Below are 16,483 nucleotides of genomic sequence, written 5' to 3' on the forward strand. Positions count from 1 at the left end.
TCAGCTCCAAGACAGATAACTTCTCTATCTGCTCACCACTGAGCAAGGCCCAGAAGATGCCTGGCACACAGTGGGGCTCCATGGGCACTTGTTAGATGTACACATGGATGGAAAGATGGGGCCATGGCTCCTCTTGCTCCTCACAGCTTAAGTCAGCTACCAAGCCGAGGCCACCTCCTGTATCTCTTTGCCAGAGCTCCCCTTTCTCTTGATCAGAGGAACACACAACAGCTGCTCTAGGCCCTAGTAAGGCCGGGGGCGGGGGTGGGGGGCGTGTGTGTGCACGCATGCTCAGGGTAAGTAGTTGGTAATAATCGAAGTCAAGGTGGGTGGAGAACGTGGAATGTAGAGAAAAAGCTACTTTGGGGTTTGTCCTCCTGCTCTGGTACTCTCCTGGCCTGGCTCTGGGCTGCCCTGCTGGGTTATGATTATGTCTCTCTAGTCCTTTAACAAGACTTCTGTTTTACAAGGAAGAGGTCACACCCAGAGACGCCCTGGCGCCACCTGGAGGCAGCTTCAGGAACGCAGGGTATCAATCAAGGCCAGGGTGATGAATCAAAGTGGAGAGGGCAGACAGGGGGCCGTGATGGGGAACAGTGACAGTGGCTCACAAAGGGGAGAGTTATGAGGTACAGTGTGATAGGAGCAGAGGTGGGGGACAAAGATTGGGCTGGCATGGCCAGCAGTGATGACCACAATGGGGTCTCACAAAGGAATTCAGCGATGGGGCAGAGATAAGGGACAGAGATGAAAACTGCTACCCAGGCCAGTCCCTATGCACTGGGCACAGGTATGGGGAACATGGGACAGGAATGGGGAGCCGTAACAGCGACCATAATGCAGCAGAGCTGGGAAACAATCCTTGGGGGACTGGGCTGGCTTGCCCGCCACCCTGCCCTGCGGTGCGCATACCCGGGTAGGACCTCACTTCCCACCAGGGGGTATCTGGTTTTCCCAAAAAAGGAGTACAGGACTGGCTGTGGGGATAATTACCCTGAACCTTGGTATTATTTGGGTTCTCCACCAGAATGGCTGGATCCAGAACTTTGAAATTACCTAAGAAGCAAGCCTGAGCTTCTGGCTTCATCCCAGGGCCTAACCCCCCTTCCTCTGGGCCTGACCTCTCCCTCAGTGGAAGTCTCGATGTCTTAAGTAATGCTGCTCACAGATGAGGTCACTGACTCTGTGGCCAGGGGCAAGAGGAATCCCAGGAAAGAGGCCTAAGCAGTTGTGGGCAAAGTAGCGGTACATGTGCCAGAAGTGGCCATGGTCCACTGAGCGCTCAAGGAGCAGAGCCAGAATGTCTGGGGATAGGAGGGGGTCCTTGGGTCACCAGTGGCAAACATCACCAGTGGCCATCAGGTCAGGAGGCAGAGAATAAGCTTTCAGTCTCGGGCAGTGGGTCACCTTGAAAGTCATGATGAGGTGGGTAAAGTAAAAGGCATCTTCTAGGTCCAGCTGGTGACATTCTCAACACCTGTAACCACAAGGGCTGATCAGTGGCCAGGCCTTGACCCTGATCCCAGCCCTGCACACATGGGCACACAAGGACCCTCACCACGCTCTGCTCGCCACCAGGTCCTTTTGCCGCCAGGACTACTCTGGGAGATCACGTTCTCAATGCCATGGCTTTTCCAGTCCCGAGAGTCACAAAAGCAGCAATTCTCAGCATCCTGGAGGGATGCCCAATGAGACTGACTAGGCAGGAGGTGCCTGGTTGGCCACAACCCCCTCCAAAATTTCACAGCACAGGCCTCTCCCTCTGGGTCTTGTCAATGACCTGAACTCCCACAGGTGCTGAACCTGCCCAAGAAAATCCAAGATGCCATCTCCAGAGCCCGTACCCTCCTCCCTACCTGTAGGTTACTGACAATGCAGTAGAGTTCAGGGCCATGGAGGCCACAGGTGGATGAGGTTCGAAGGTTCTGGCCACAGCCAATAATCAGGTTGCTGGTAGGTGGGTAGCAGCTGCCGCCTGAGCAGCCGAGTGGAGGAAGTTTGTCTGGCACGTCCCGGGCAGTTGCTCTGGGAGCCTGGACTGGGAGGGGCAGGGTCTGAGTATAGAGATCCTAGGGGTACGTGCCCCACCTCACCCCATCCCACAGGGAGGCCCGATGATTTCCTCTCCCCCTCCAGATGGCTCTCAGGTAGAGACCACCTCTCACCCATTGGTAGCGGCAGCAGCAGAGCTGAAAGGGGGGGCTAGCCCGGCTGGGGGTCCTGGGCTGTCGGAGCTAGAATCAGGCCAGAGAGAGAGAATACAGAGTGTGCCCCTAGCTGGGCTGCCCTTAAGGATCTAAGTGTGGCCCTCAGGTCCTTCCCCATACTCACATGGTAGATGAACTCAAGGATGCCAGAGGCAAGGAGCATGCATGGTTGTGGAGTCATGGTGCAGCTGGGAGAAGGGGCAGGGGGGGTGTCCCCAGAGCCTGGGAAACCAAGAGAGGCTGTGCCCAGGGAAAGGATATTAAGAGCAGTCACCAGATGCAGAAGAAAGGTGGGGAGGGGGGCACCAAGAAGCAGAGTTTCTCTACAGGTCCGCCATCCAACGCAGCTGCTGCTGGTGCAGCCAGGGTTCAGACTAACCCTCAGAGACAGAAAAGATCCAATTCTCATTCAAATGAGGCTTCCACCCCTGGCTCTGAAAGGCTGTTCGTCTCCAGGAGCCTCTGGAGAATGTATCCCCCTCCCCGCCAGCCCCAGCCACTGCCTTTCAGGCTGGGCAGACAGTGATGGATTGGCAGATGGGCAGGGAGCTACTTTTGTTCAGGGCTCAGGGCTCTGTCCCCTCTCCAAAGCAGGAAGAACCAATAATGTCTGAACATACAGGCCCCTGTTGGAAGACATGCTGAGGCTGGACCTGGGAATAGAGCACTTGGAACCCAGGCAGGAAGCACTGAGAGGCAGTGTGGAAACTCTCCATGCTCAGAGACTGCAGCACTCCACCCATCCAATATAATTCCTTGGTCAGTGAGGGGACTCTGTGGCCCTACAACCCAGAGCTACCCTGGCCCCTGACTCAAGCCCCAACCCCTTGCCACCAACTGGGGAAGTCGACGATAGTCCCTCTCCTGAAAGAAGCAGAGAAAAGAGTAGGCAGAAGTACTTCAGCCGATTTAGGCCCCGCCCTGCCCCAGACAAGCCCACACAAAGCTCCAAGGTTTCAGCCAGAGTAGACTGGAAGACAAGGCCAGGCTGTCTGCACCTCCCCTTCCCTGGCCTAAAAACCTGCAGGCTGCAAGTTTCCCCACAGAGCCACCTATTGTCCTCCTCCAAGGGAGCATCCGGATTATCAAACCAGGGCAGCCCCAAGGGGAGGTGTCCCACCTTAGAGTGGCTCTGCCCCTGCCCTCAGGGGCCTGGAGGCTGCCCTTCACTCACATTCATGACCTTCCCTGGGCTACCAGGACCCTCTCTGGCATTCCTGTTCCTGGGGCTACCTTTTCTAAACACCCAAGCTGGCCTACCAGCAGTCACATATACAAAAAAAGACCATGGAGTGTGGGCAGGGAGACTGGAAGGTGGAAAGGTATAAAACGTGATAGATGGAATAGTGGACATACAACTTGAAGAGTAACAAGTCACAGTGCATCGCGCCATGACACCATCCCTCCCACCCGCCCACCCCACCCCACATCCTCCAGTCTCTGAAAGGAGGCTGGTGGCTCTCAGGGCCCTGGAGAGGCACCCAGAGTCTTTAGGGTTGTGGAATCCATGGGCATTGCACACTGTGCCACTGGCCACACAGACAACTGGGCTCAGTTTCCCCAAACGTTGCTACGTGAAGGAATCAGGGTGCTGAGTATGGCAACAATGGCTGAAGTCGTATTACAGGGGAAAGGTTCACACGGAGGATCCGTTGAGCCTGCTGCCGCACCTCATCATCTGAGGACTGCCTGTCCACCTTGATGGCCCGGAATTGCAGCAGCTTTGCCGTTCCAGGTCCTAGCCATACCTTAGGGGATTGGGGCCCAAGCCGTGTTCTCTTCTGGGGAGGAAGATCCTTTGTCTCCTCAGTCCTTTTCCTCTTCTGTCCCACAGGCTCAGGGCAGCTTTTCCGGCCCCTCCTTGCAGTCCTGGCCTGAACAGACCTTTTTGGCCTGCCCCTGCCCCTGTGCTGGGTCCGAGCCACCTTGGCCCTGGCCCGCACTGCCTTGGCCTTGGCCCTGGCCCGCACTGCCTTGGCCTTGGCCCTGGCCCGCACTGCCTTGGCCTTGGCCCTGGCCCGCACTGCCCTGGCCTTGGCCCTGGCCTGCACTGCCTTGGCCTTAGCCTTGGCCCGCACTGCCTTGGCTTTGGCCTTGGCCTTGATCCGTGCTGCCTTGGCTTCTGCCCGGGCCTTGGCAGCTTTGGCTTGTGTTCGAGCCACCTTGGCCTGGGCACGGGAAGCTTTGGCCTGGGCTGTTTTGGTGCCCAGAGCACAGCCACCTTTCATTCGTGGGCCACTGAGGGAACCAGAGGCTTTGTAAATCTTGCTCTGGGGCCCAGTGCCTTGTCGGGGTCCAGCCCTGGGGCCTCTTCGAGTCAGACACTTGGAGCCCTTGCTTGTGGCTTTTCTGGGAGCTTTGGGCTGGGAATTCCCCAGCCTCTTCCCTGGACCTTTCCGCAGCTTCAAGGGAGAGTCTGCAAGTGAGAGCTGCAGTGACTGTGCCTTGTGCTTGGCACCCAAGCAGGGCATGGGAGTCTTGAGTGGAACCAGGGCCTCAAGGACAACGGAGAGCCGCATGGCAGGGTAGACACCTGGATAGAGGTGGGTGGGAAAGCCCACTGCTGCACCCCGGGCACGGCTGGCACTTGACTGCTTCAGGGAGCTCAGTAGCAGGTTGGTGGTGGCATGCTTGGCGAGGGCTGGTGTGGATGCTTTGGCCAACCTGCCAGACAGTGGCATGGGGAGCAGCGTGGCCCGGCCTGCAGGCAGCCGCATGGCAGTTCGGGGAGCACTGGCTGGAGGTGATGTGGCAGCTGGGGTGGGGGCACGAGCTTGAAGCTTTGTCTGGCTTGGGGGGTTGGCTGTGCACGAACTATAGCCATAGACATCACCGCTGCGCAGGATGGTAGGTTGGAAGCCATCATCCCGCAGGCCCTGCAGGAAGGCCACAAGCTGGGCCTCAGTGGCACTGAGATCCTGGCTCATGGGGTTAAAGACAAGCAGCGCTTCCTCCAGGGCCTTCTTCCCTGCCGTGGAGATCCGCGACCAGGAGTGCACAGCTTTCTCCTCCACATGCTGCACCACCACGCTCATGGCATTAGGCACTGCAGATCTGCCTGGGTATCCGCAAACCAGCGCTTGGCACCTCCAAGGCAAAAGGAAGAGTCAATAAGAACAGCACCGAGACAGGGGCCAGGACAGGTAGATAGGTCAATCAGGGCCAGCAATCTTCACAATAACATCTATTGACACAGAGGGGCCTGGCCAGAGTGAGCCACTCCTTGGGGCAAAACCCTGGTCTTCTCCACCTATCACGGTGGAGGGTTGGGGGGTAGAGGTGGGGGACTCATATGGGTCAGAGGCAGCTTCTTCAGGATACATGCCCATAAGCTCATCAGAGCCATCCAACCCGCTGACGGGCCCCTGGAAAGATCTGGGCTTGGCCAAATTCCTAGTATTAGACTCAACACTGGGAATACAGGCAAATATCTCTGTCTTCCAGGAGCCCTGTACAGAAGGCAAGATAGAGATACCCTCAAGGTTCTTGGGAATGCACACTGGCACACAGCTCAGCTTGCCAATGGGTAAGGGAAGGATTCCCGGGAGAGGAGTATTCATGTGGGACATGAATGATGAATAGGAAAGGACCAGATGGAGATGGAGCAAAAAGGGCAACAGCCAATGCAATGGCTCCAAAGTGAGAAAGAGTAAGGCAAACTTGGTGTGACTGGAATCTGTGGTCAGGGCTGGGAGGTCTAGCTGGAAAAACAGGGGACAGCAGGGTAATACAAGCTTTGAATGTTCCTTGAATGCTGGCCAAAGGGCCCAGACTTACATCCAAAGTCCATGACGATCTCTGTTCCTACAGCTGCTGCTGTTCAGGTGCCCAGGGGTGGACCTCCCTGCCCACCAGAAGTTCTGCTTTCAGAGTTCCCAGACAGTCCACTCAGAGGTCCAATTCCTAGCACTAGAGCCATGGAGACCAACCCCAGGGAAAAAGCCAGACTCTCCTTCAACAGAAACTAAAAAGATGAGTAGCAGGTACTAATAATACATCTCTAGGCAATCAGGCAGCCTGGCGCCAGGCAGCCAGACCAAGAGCCCAAGGTCTGGGAGCCAATGACTCCGAGTAAGATGGTTAATAAAGTGGACCCTAGAGATCTGAACTGTCCTAACTAGGGCTTGGAAGAAGACTTTGGTACAGCCCATTTAGAGCTGTCTGGGAAGACCCAAGTTGTCCCAGGCTTCTCTTTAAAAGCTGTAGGCCGTCAATCATGACTAACATCTGGTCTAACCCATCACTGAGAGGTCCCAGAGACAGCTCCGCAGCTGCACAGGAGAATTAAAAGATCAGCTGGGATCAGGCAAGTCTCTGGGGCCAAGAGGTGAGTCTGTGCAGCTTCTTCCTCCCCCTAGTGGAGCAGAAGTTTTCAGAATTCCCTGGAGGAAGTGCCCTGGGGCTCTTTGTTTGGAAACATTCTTGGATCCTCAGGTGTCTCGGGCACTTCCCCTCTCCAGAGGCCATTCTCCAAGTACAGTCCTTACACATGACTTTAGTTCTCTTTTTTCCCAAGGGGTGTAGTTCCCAGGGCTGTGAACTGTACAATAAGGAGGGACCTGTTACCTCCAGGCACAGATATTGGGGGTGAACTGGGGGCTCTTCCGCTCAGGTCGGCCTGGGCCCTTGGGAGGGGTCTCCTGGGCTTTCCAAGAGGCTCCGGAAAACAGAGACTGCAGCCCGACCCCTGACTTCCCTTCACAAGTGTCCCCGGGGCAGGCCGGGGAAGCTGATGAAAAGATGCAGGACGGGAGCGGCCCTAACCAAGCGAAACTGGGGCGGGGGCAGATCAGGGCCCTCAGGCTGGGAGTCCGCGTCCCTGAGACCCAAGCCGACGGTAGGAGCGGGGGGCCTTAGAGGAAGCGAAATGCACGGGACAGGCGGTGAGAGCGCGACGGGGTCGCACAGCCCCAGGGTGGGGTCTTTGGGCACGGGGTGGGGGTTGGGGGTCTCGGCCGGGCCGGCGGAGGGCGCTGGTCCCGAAGGAGCCGGCCACCCGGCCCATCCACCCTGCCGCCTCGCGGACGACCCCTCCGCGGCGTGGCTAGGCCCACGGCCCCAACCTACCGGCGCCGCCGCGGGGACCCTGGACGCGCCTCTGCGCCGCCTCCGCTGCTCCAACATGGCCGCCTGCTGCGCACCGGAAGTGCGCCGCGCTTCCGCTTCCGGGACCTGGCCCGCCCTAGTGACCCTTGACCCCCCGAGACCCCGTTTCCCCCAAAGTCTGGGGGCTGGACAAGCGGAAACCAGAGAAGACTTCCTGGAGGAGGTGGCAGAGGGGACCGCTCTAAACCCTTGCGGACCTGTGCAGGAGTGTGAGGGGCAGAGGCGCTTTCGGCCGCTGCCCCAGGCAAGACTGCACCAGACTAGCATTGGATTAGGGGCTCGTCTGACACCTTCTCTGAGGGGCTTGATGGTGGAACGACATGTGGGAGGGATTTTTGGCAAGGTCCAAGCTATCCTTCACCCTTTTAGTCCTCCCGCAGCCACTGGCAAGGCCCACCTCTGTCCCAGGTGCCTGAACAGAGGGTGAAAGAGGAGTGCGCCCTGCCTGAGAGTGTCCCTCGGGAGCCTCTTTGTACCTCCTCTGAGGGCAGCAGGCCTTCCCCTGTTCCTGAGAGTGGGCTCACTGCATGTGGTATGAAAGGCTGGTTTGCACACATTTGTGGCAAATAAGCTCAAAGCTGGGCATGTCCAATCTGAGAGTCCCAGCATACCAGTGTGGGCCTGAGTGTACTTGCTTAGGAGCATGCCCACAGGTGTGGTGGGAGGACCCTGGTCCAGCCTTAGCTCCCTCAGTGGTAGAAAGCCCTCCCTAAAGTCTTAACTCTTCCCCAAATCCCTGCTTTTTGGCCTAAGAGATTGGGACTTCTTTCCACCTGTACAGTCTTTCCACATGTACCCTGGGGCCAGCAGAGGGGTGACGGTTACAGGGCTCACTACCCAAGCAGCATCAGATGAGAGAACATAGGTAAAAATTAACCTTAGGAGTCTAAAGGGTCAGAATGGTCTCTATTGCTCTGACCAAAGGCACTTCTTGGTCAAGGGCCCCCAACTCCAGGTTGGGAGTCAACCTGGAAGTCCTGGTTTCATGGATGAGATGGTGGGGGCATCTGTACTTGGGTCAGAGCCTGAGCTAAGAGGCAAAAATATTGTCATAACTCTTGGACCTGACATGTACAGTGGTGTAAATTTGGTAGCTGGGGGGCAGGTGGAAGCCTATGGGCAGTCACAGAGTGTGACTGGATGCTTCATTTGGGGACTGGTTGATAGCCCTCCTCACTCCCCATAAAACCCCAGGATCCTCTACCTGATCTATGCTTCCCTGCCTCTACAGAGGGGTCTGGGCACCCCTAGAGAGAAACACTCACCCCACCCTAGGCCTCACCTTGTGCACCTGAGCTTCTCAGGGCCTCAGCCCTGATGGTGGGGTCCTCAGTGCCTTTAAGCATAGCCAAGATATCCAGCAGGAAATGCAAACTCTCCTGGTCCTCTGGGGTCAATGCTTCTGGCCTCTTGTATTGGTAGAGAGAAGGGAAGGATGGGGTCTCAAGGGCCAGGGTCTCGGGGTTGCAATCAGGAAGTCCCACCTTAGCACTCCCAGTCCCCAACTGAGGGTGAGCCCCATCTCTGCCCCATCCATGGTTGAGGATTAGTTGTTCACTCTTAGGACCAATCCAGCCTCATCTTCTGCCCAAGTTGTCTTCTATAGCTTCTCTAAAGCCAGCAGTGTTGGCCCCCCATGTGCAGGTGGGGCCAGGCCTGTGTAAACAGAAGCCACTTCCATGAAGAAGCAGAGTCCAGCCTCCAGGGATGACATGGGCCTAGGTGTGTCCTGGAAAGAGGATACCTCTCTGGTGATATCCAGCCTAGAGGTCAGCGCAAAGTGGAAGACAAAAAAAGGTAGGTCCATCCCTAGTCTGTGTCCCTTCCACACATTAGAACTGTGGGGATGATATGGGTTCAGGGAAATGGTCTGGGGTACCTAGCTTCCTGAGGGGAGGCTGATCCTTTTGCCTCTTGGTACCCAGAATGTCCCAGATGGAACTCTCTGGGATCATTAATCAGGGCCAAGTCTGACTTGACCTGGACTTTGGTGGATGCTGACCATCCCAGGCATAACTGGGATCAGATGAGATGAGGTTGGAGAGACCACAGGGCCGTCCCAGGATCCAGCCCTTCCTCTCTATTTGGCATCTTTTATATCCCTTAGTGATGGACCCTAGACCCATATCCACCTGAGCAGAGAGATCTGGTGAAGATCTAGATGTGAGTGAGGCCAGTGGCCTTGGAGAGATCACCCCAGGAGGGAGTCTATGTGCCAGGGAGAAAAGCCAAGGCTGGGTCTTGAGGAGGCACTTCCTGGGGAAGGAGAGGAAGCAGAGCCTGTAAAAGCCTCCGAGGGGCAGGACAAGCAGCAGGAGGAAGCCAAGGTCACAAGGGTGGGTGAGGCTTTGAAGAGGCCAGAAAGATTTCAGTTGAGAAAAAGATGATAGCCGCCCCACCCTGCCCCATTTTAGCTATATGGTGTTCCATGGTGACTTTGGCAATACCAAGTTTTGGGGAGCAGTGGTAGCAGATATAAGATGGCCAACACCAAGGCAATGGAAACTGTGAGAGAAGATGACTTCAAGAGTTTGACTGGAAGGAAGGGAACAATGGAAGGACTTGGGGTGCTGGGAGGTATCTAAAGGCAGGAGGCTTTTATGTGCTTAATTACTGGAAAGGAGAGGGGAAGGGGCCTGGAAAGGGAACAGTGGGAAGTGTGAGGGGGTCTGCAGGACAGTGTGAATACCCTATGGAGGAAGGTACCAGTGACTGGCCTAACTGAGGAGCATGTTGGGGGCAGAGTGGAGTGGGAGGATGAAAGCCTTCTAGCCAGGATCTGCAACCAGCCTTGGCACCATTTCCATGCGGGCCGTCCAACTCCATCTGCCAGCCCCTGAAAGGGACTGAAGACTCTCTCTCTGGTCAGAATGCTCTGCCCACACTCTAGGCTGGCCAGAAGTCAGGCAGGCTAGGGTATTCATGTCTCCAAGTTGCTCTCAACCCATGACTGATGGAGATTTGAGAATGAATACCTTAGCATTCCCTTGCTCTGATGGGAACAATAATGTGAGGCCCATGTTCTACAATGGCTCCCAGAGTCCCCAGCAGGATTTGGTCCTTGTTGCTCACAGTGGGAACTTGTTTGATGACACACCCCTTTATTGGCTGCTTTCCCTGTCTTCTTGCCACTCCTCTACTGGTGCTTCTTGTCCTCATCTCCCACATTAACTATATGCACTTGTATCTCAGTCTCCTGGTGTGCTTCTGGAGAAAGTGAGGCAGACGCTGTCCATGAAAGAGGGACAAATGGTAGCAAGCACAATCACGAGGACTTCTTCTCATAGGTGACCACTGACCTGTACAAATGGGCCCCTAGCTCACAGACTTAGCCAGTACTCTTGATGCTCAGAAGATAGGATGGGCCAGGGTCTGGGTCTGAGGTAGGTCTGCCTCTGTCACACCAACTTGTTCTTGCCTGACCCCGGAGTTGGCTAGAGGCAGGCCCAGGACCCTGAAGATGGACAGTCACAAAGTGCCTTGGGTCCCAGAGTAGCCCAGGCCTCAGGCCCTGCAGAATAAGCCCAGAGTGACCTGCCTGGGAGGTCCCCTGGCCTCTGACTCTTCATCACCTGCTCTGTTACCCTCCCCCACAAAAATTGCCCCCACCCATGCCTGTGGAAGGGCCTGTCAAGTACGGGGGCTGGCACTTTCTGCTCCTCCACCCTCTGCTACCCTCAATGTGCACCACAGAACCTGTTCTGTGCCCTCATCAGTGCTTGGGGAAGGGCGACCCCACCAAAGGCCCAGGACATACCCTAAGAGGCCTCCAGGGGGCGCCGCCGCGAAGCCTGTCGTGGGCTCTTCGGAGCGCAGCGGTGGTGGGCAGGCGCCCGCTTCTCAAGCCCCCAGGTTCTGCTGGCCCGCCCCTTCGCCGGTGCTCGCAGGCTGGGTCCTGCTGAGAACGGCCCCCACCATACACGTGTCGTGCGGCCCACCGCTTCTTCCTTTCTCCCCCAGTCCGAGGTCGGACCCCAAATCCTGGGCAGGCTCAGCGTCCACATGTCCGTCTGTCTGTTCACCGGTTTCCGTGTGACCATGGGTCGGCGCGCCCTGCTCCGGCCACGGCAGGTGCGGGGTTAAAGCAGGGGGGAGGTTTTCCCGAGTCGGGAGGGGGGACGAGGGGCGGACCCTGTCCAGCCCCGCCCCGCGCCGGAGAAGAGCCGGAGCCCCACCGGAGCCCCACCGGAGCCCCGCCGGAGCCCGGCCTCAGACCCAGCCAGATCAGGCACCAGCGGAACCGGAACCGCGGACCCTGCGCCCCGGCGGCGCCGGAGCCCCGGCCGGTGAGTCCCGCGGGAGCCGCGCTCAGGGGAAGTTTAGGGCGCGGGGTGTAGAGCCCCAAGCGCGCTCGCTCGGACCCGCCCCCCCTTCCGCGAGCTGGAAGTTTGGGGCCGGGAGGCCCTCGCGCCAGGAGGCCCTCGCGCCAGGGGTCCCAGGAGCGTGCCTCCCCGCGGGAAAGGAGAAGCCAGGGAACTTGGAATCTGTGAAGTCCAGCTGCCCATTTCTGCTGGCAACGCCCTGGACTCTGGGAACCTAGAGTCCAGTGCTCGTGAGTTCCCAAAAATCATCCCCCTCCCCGTCCCAGACACCAAGAAGGCAGGCCTCTGGGGACTTGGCATGGGCAAACCCCTGAGGGTAGATCTTGAGGGGAAATGTGGGACTCTGGCCTCCAGCCCCTCCCCTCCCAGTCTCAAACACCCTGATCTTGGCCTTTGCTGGTGGGAATGGATGCAGTCTATGGAATGGCTCCCAAAGGGGTTTTAAGGATACCCTGGACTCTGATCCCTGGCAGCAGGTTGGAGACCCTGATGGCTGCCCAGAGCACACTGGAAGCCAGTAAGGGGGAGGTTACAGTAAAACTCCACTGATGCAGAGCACCAGGGTGAGGATTGTTGAGGCAAAGGGAAGGGGGCTAGGGTGGAAAGTCCTATTCTAGTCACCTTACCTCCCACCTAAACCTAGATTCAACCGGGGAGCAACTAGGTGAGGGCAAGGTATGGGAGGAGAATCCCTCAAGCCCCATAGCAAGTTGGGAAGTTGCCTGGGTAACTGGGAGACTGCCCTCCTTCCCACTCCAGGAGGACCTCCACATCAGTGTGCTAGGCAGTGGAGGTGTGTCTTCCCTCTGCTTTTCCCACCAGCAATTTTGGGCCAGGCTGCTCATCTGTACCCTGAGGGGCTGGTCAGTGGCTCTGACCCTTTGTTTTCCCTCTTTTCTCTAGGTGAAAGCAAAGTCCTTGGACTGGCCCCACACTCCCTTGTAGCCCTGGTAGAGTCAAGATGTGGCCCCATCATGCCCTTCAGTGAGGCCTGCAGCCTGAGCAGATAGCATGGCCTGCCACTGGAGGTGAACACCATGGCTACAGGAGGTGGCCGGGCCTTTGGTTGGCAGGTGTTCCCACCCATGCCCACCTGCCGGGTATATGGTACAGTGGCATACCAGGATGGGCACCTGCTAGTGTTGGGGGGCTGTGGCCGAGCTGGACTGCCTTTGGACACTGCCGAGACATTGGACATGGCCTCACATACGTGGCTGGCACTGGCGCCCCTGCCCACTGCCCGGGCTGGTGCGGCTGCTGTGGTACTGGGCAAGCAGGTGCTAGTGGTGGGCGGTGTGGATGAGGGCCAGAGCCCGGTAGCTGCTGTGGAGGCCTTCCTGGCTGACGAGGGCCGCTGGGAGCGTCGGGCCACCCTACCTCAGGCAGCCATGGGGGTTGCAACTGTGGAGAGAGGTGAGTGGCCTCCCAAGGAAGGTCCCTCAGGTGCCCCAACACCCTCCATTCTTTCCTGACTTGGTCCCTTACCTTCAGAGATTGGGCAAGAGCTGTAAATTTTGCCTGGGTGCCCTGGACATGGCTTTGTTTCTTGTACCCTTCCCTACCTAGCTCTGAGCTGGGCTGGCAGCAGCCTAAACTGCCTTTTCCAGCTGTGAGGTGGGAGTCAGAGCCCAGGCTAGCCACCAGCATGATGGGAGGCCCAAGCCACCTCCCTGCCCCATTCCTCCTCTGTGAGAGACAAGGAGGGGTGGCCCAATGACTCCCACAGGTATAAATAGTCTGGGAGAGGGGGATGGGAGCAGGGCCTTGGCTCAGAGCCCGGCAAGTGCTTAAATTCCTCGCACCACACAAACAAACAAGGGAGACTGAGATGGACAAAAGCCAAGCTGGCCTGGAGGCAGTTGCCATGGAAGCCCCTAGCTAACTGGCTGTCTGCCCAAGGCCCCCACACATGCCCCCAGCTGACCCTGAGAGTATAACAGGGCAAGAACCTACTCTAGTGAAAGGGCAGGGTACAGAAGTGCTGGCAGAAGGCTTGTGGACAGCACCCCCATCCTGCAGGCCCAAGCTCCTCTCCCAGCCCCCCAGCTGATCCCCAGAGCCCCCTCCCCAGTCTGAGCTCCATGCTGAACAGATCTCCATATGGCCCCCACCCTCCTTCCCCCATGAGAGTCCCTACATTGTGGCCTCCAGGTCTGACCACCAGTCCTGCTTGGATGCCAGATGTGGTTGCCATAGCGTCTCCAGGGAGACAGAGACGGCTTATAATTAGATTGGCTGCCTCCTGCTCTTCACTTGAAGGGGCCCTGGCCAGAGTGAGAATCCTAGCTCTCCCAGCCCCCACTCCAGGCAGGCAGGAGGGTTTCTGCTGCCAGGGAGGGGTACCATAAATAGGTTTGTCCTAAGCCACCTCCAGGCCTGACCAGGGCTGTTGTCAGGGTGGAGTGCTGTGGCCAGGCCCAGGGATAGTCTGTATTACTCTTTTCTCTGCAGATGGTATGGTGTATGCACTGGGGGGAATGGGCCCTGACACAACCCCCCAGGCCCAGGTTCGGGTGTATGAACCCCGCCGGGACTGCTGGCTTTCGCTGCCCTCGATGCCCACACCCTGCTACGGGGCCTCCACCTTCCTGAACGGGAACAAGATCTATGTCCTGGGTAAGGACCTGGGGATGTGGAAAATTGGCCTAAGTCCAAAAGCACTTATCCGTATAGGTTGGCTGGGATCAAGCTTAATCTGGGATGGTGGGACAAGAGAAGTTTTGTTGGTTTGAGCCAGGGTTGCTCTGAGGCTCTGACCTCTGGTGGTCCTGCTGAGGCTGGAAAACCAAACCCCAGTGCCTAAGGATCTTTGCGGTTGATCTGTGCTCTGGTGTGCACACAGCTGGGTATGGGTAGCTGGGGTGGGCAGTGGTAAAGGCTCAGCAACCTGGTAAAGGAAGAGGCTGCCAGGCCTCCTCGGCTGCCTCCCAGGTGCCCCAATTCCATTGGCAGGGGGCCGCCAGGGCAAGCTCCCAGTGACTGCTTTTGAGGCCTTTGATCTGGAGGCCCGTACCTGGACCCGACACCCAAGCCTGCCCAGCCGCCGGGCCTTTGCCGGCTGCGTGATGGCCGAAGGCAGCGTCTTTAGCCTGGGTGGCCTGCAGCAGCCCGGGCCCCACAATTTCTACTCCCGCCCACACTTTGTCAACACTGTGGAGATGTTCGACCTGGAGCATGGTGAGCAGTGGCTGGTCTGGGCTATTCTCCCACTCTCCATGGGATGGAGGGGTGCAGTGTGTGTGAGGGGGCTAGATCTGACCTCCCCTCCCCTGCAGGGTCCTGGACCAAGCTGCCCCGAAGCCTGCGCATGAGGGATAAGAGGGCCGACTTTGTGGTTGGCTCACTTGGGGACCACATCGTGGCCATTGGGGGCCTTGGTGAGTCTCTGTGGGGCTAGGGATAGGAGGGGAGCCCAAGACAGGAAAGAGTAGCCCCCTGCGTGAGTACTACCTCCTGCCCTTCTCTAGGTACTCCAGGGGTCATGGCTTTGTGAGCTTCCCTTTTCCAATCTGTAAAACAGTCAGTGGGTGGTCTGCCTGGCTCAGCTTTTGGGGTGTCTCTCAGCACCTAACTGTGGGTTCTGTACCAGCAGGGGCCTAGGAGATAAAAACAGGACAAATGACCACTGAATGAATGGAGAAATAGAAATGTGAATAAATAAATGAATGAGTGATGAAATGGGGGCAATGAGTAGCAACGCATGGATAGCCCATCCTGGGGTAATGCATGCTGGGCCATGCTCTGAGCTCAGGGAGAAAAAGAGCTGGAGCCCCTGCAGCCTGTGCCCTTTACAACATCTGTCTTCTTCCTGCAGGAAACCAGCCGTGCCCTCTGGGCTCTGTGGAGGGCTTCAGCCTTGCACGGCGGCGCTGGGAGGCACTGCCTCCCATGCCCACAGCCCGCTGCTCCTGTTCTAGTCTGCAGGCTGGGCCCCGGCTGTTTGCCATCGGGGGTGTGGCCCAGGGTCCCAGTCAAGCTGTGGAGGCACTGTGTCTGCGTGATGGGGTCTGAATGCCTGATGGGACCTGTCCACTGGAGCAGTTCAGTGCCAGAAGCAGATGTCTGTGGTTCCTTTTGCTGCTGAGAAAGCTCACTGTGGCTCTGTGGGATGAGGGAGGCACAGGGTGGGGCACTTGAGACACCGTGTCTGGGACTTGGGGGTGGCCTTCATCTTTAGCAAAGGACACACATACCTTTATACCCACCTTTACTCCCTTTCATTCACGGACCATGCCCAGCTCCACCCTTGCTCTGGAACCTACTGGGCCCTCTGTCCAACTGGGAAGTGGGGGAGGGCAGAGCTGGCCTCCTGCCCTACAGGTCAGTGCCTACCTGGAGTTGATCAGGCCCTCCCCAATGGCTGTTCCTGAAAAGTCCTAGCTGTCAGCCTGCCTTGAAGGCCCTTGTGGACTCAGAAGAGGTAAGAGAGGGTGGGAAAACAGAGGGGTACAGGAGTGGATGTGGGGACTTCCAGAGGGCCAGAAGAATGGTGGCTTTGGGCCCTTTACACTGCTGGCTGTGTGACCTTGGGCAAGTCATTTCACCTCTCTGTGCCTCAGCATCCTCATCTATAAATGGGGATCTCTGAAACCTTCCTGCCCTACCTACCTCACAGGGCTGTTGTGAGGATCCAGGGAGTTCAGATGTGGAAGTAAAAGTGCTGCTAAATCTGGCTTATGGCCTCTGGTGTGGACTCCTGCGTTGCCCCTGAGCCCCTGGCCCTCAACTTTCTCAGGGGATGAGGGTCTAGAGGAGCCTTTAGGACCTGGCCTCTGCCCCCAAAGTGTCCTGGTGTCTTAGTCCCACTTAAGCCTCAGTTCTCTGTTGGTGACGTAGGATGACCCCCCA

General features: G+C 57.5%; 2 protein-coding genes and 1 pseudogene across 7 annotated transcripts in view; 1 reads left to right on the forward strand and 2 right to left on the reverse strand.

Annotated features, from left to right (window-relative positions):
- The window catches only part of LOC307192960 (laminin subunit beta-2-like), a 15,498-nt pseudogene extending 11,906 nt beyond the window's left edge, over positions 1-3,592 (reverse strand). Inside the window, exons 1-6 of the transcript in view lie at positions 3,564-3,592; positions 2,166-2,234; positions 1,857-2,038; positions 1,547-1,673; positions 1,408-1,469; positions 1,122-1,304 (exon numbers count right to left, since the gene is read on the reverse strand). The product of the transcript in view is annotated as a laminin subunit beta-2-like (transcript). The remainder of the gene's footprint in view (positions 1-1,121; positions 1,305-1,407; positions 1,470-1,546; positions 1,674-1,856; positions 2,039-2,165; positions 2,235-3,563) is intronic.
- Positions 3,593-3,630: 38 nt separating this feature from the next.
- On the reverse strand, positions 3,631-8,636 carry CCDC71 (coiled-coil domain containing 71). Of its 3 annotated transcripts, none has more exons than XM_079934231.1 (2): positions 8,596-8,636; positions 3,631-5,294 (listed from the first exon to the last, which is right to left on the reverse strand). In XM_079934231.1, exon 2 carries the CDS (start codon positions 5,240-5,242, stop codon positions 3,791-3,793), a length of 1,452 nt encoding a protein of 483 aa, XP_079790357.1. In that variant the 5' UTR covers positions 5,243-5,294; positions 8,596-8,636; the 3' UTR covers positions 3,631-3,790. The 3 variants fall into 3 exon arrangements, with proteins under 3 accessions (XP_079790357.1, XP_079790358.1, XP_079790356.1); XM_079934232.1 differs by lacking the exon at positions 8,596-8,636 and adding an exon at positions 7,275-7,559; XM_079934230.1 differs by lacking the exon at positions 8,596-8,636 and adding an exon at positions 5,985-6,427.
- On the forward strand, positions 8,130-16,366 carry KLHDC8B (kelch domain containing 8B). 3 transcript variants are annotated; one of them, XM_079934234.1, is made up of 8 exons: positions 8,130-8,178; positions 8,958-9,110; positions 11,274-11,599; positions 12,539-13,048; positions 14,087-14,251; positions 14,588-14,812; positions 14,911-15,012; positions 15,450-16,366. In XM_079934234.1, the coding sequence occupies exons 4-8, from the start codon at positions 12,673-12,675 to the stop codon at positions 15,644-15,646; spliced, it is 1,065 nt and encodes a 354-aa protein (XP_079790360.1). In that variant the 5' UTR covers positions 8,130-8,178; positions 8,958-9,110; positions 11,274-11,599; positions 12,539-12,672; the 3' UTR covers positions 15,647-16,366. The 3 variants fall into 3 exon arrangements, with proteins under 3 accessions (XP_079790360.1, XP_079790359.1, XP_079790361.1); XM_079934233.1 differs by lacking the exon at positions 8,130-8,178 and having other exon boundaries at positions 8,656-9,110; XM_079934235.1 differs by lacking the exons at positions 8,130-8,178; positions 14,911-15,012 and having other exon boundaries at positions 8,656-9,110.
- Positions 16,367-16,483: the final 117 nt, after the last annotated feature.

Source organism: Stenella coeruleoalba (assembly GCF_951394435.1).
Source record: "Stenella coeruleoalba genome assembly, chromosome: 10".
Taxonomy (NCBI): Eukaryota; Metazoa; Chordata; class Mammalia; order Artiodactyla; family Delphinidae; genus Stenella; species Stenella coeruleoalba.

Coding starts and splice junctions, on each gene's coding strand:
- KLHDC8B (XM_079934234.1), top strand. CDS start 12,673: ATGGCTACAGGAGGTGGCCGGGCCTTTGGTTGGCAGGTGTTCCCACCC. Junction 13,049..14,086: donor GGTTGCAACTGTGGAGAGAG/GTGAGTGGCCTC, acceptor TTTTCTCTGCAG/ATGGTATGGTGTATGCACTG. Junction 15,013..15,449: donor CGTGGCCATTGGGGGCCTTG/GTGAGTCTCTGT, acceptor TTCTTCCTGCAG/GAAACCAGCCGTGCCCTCTG.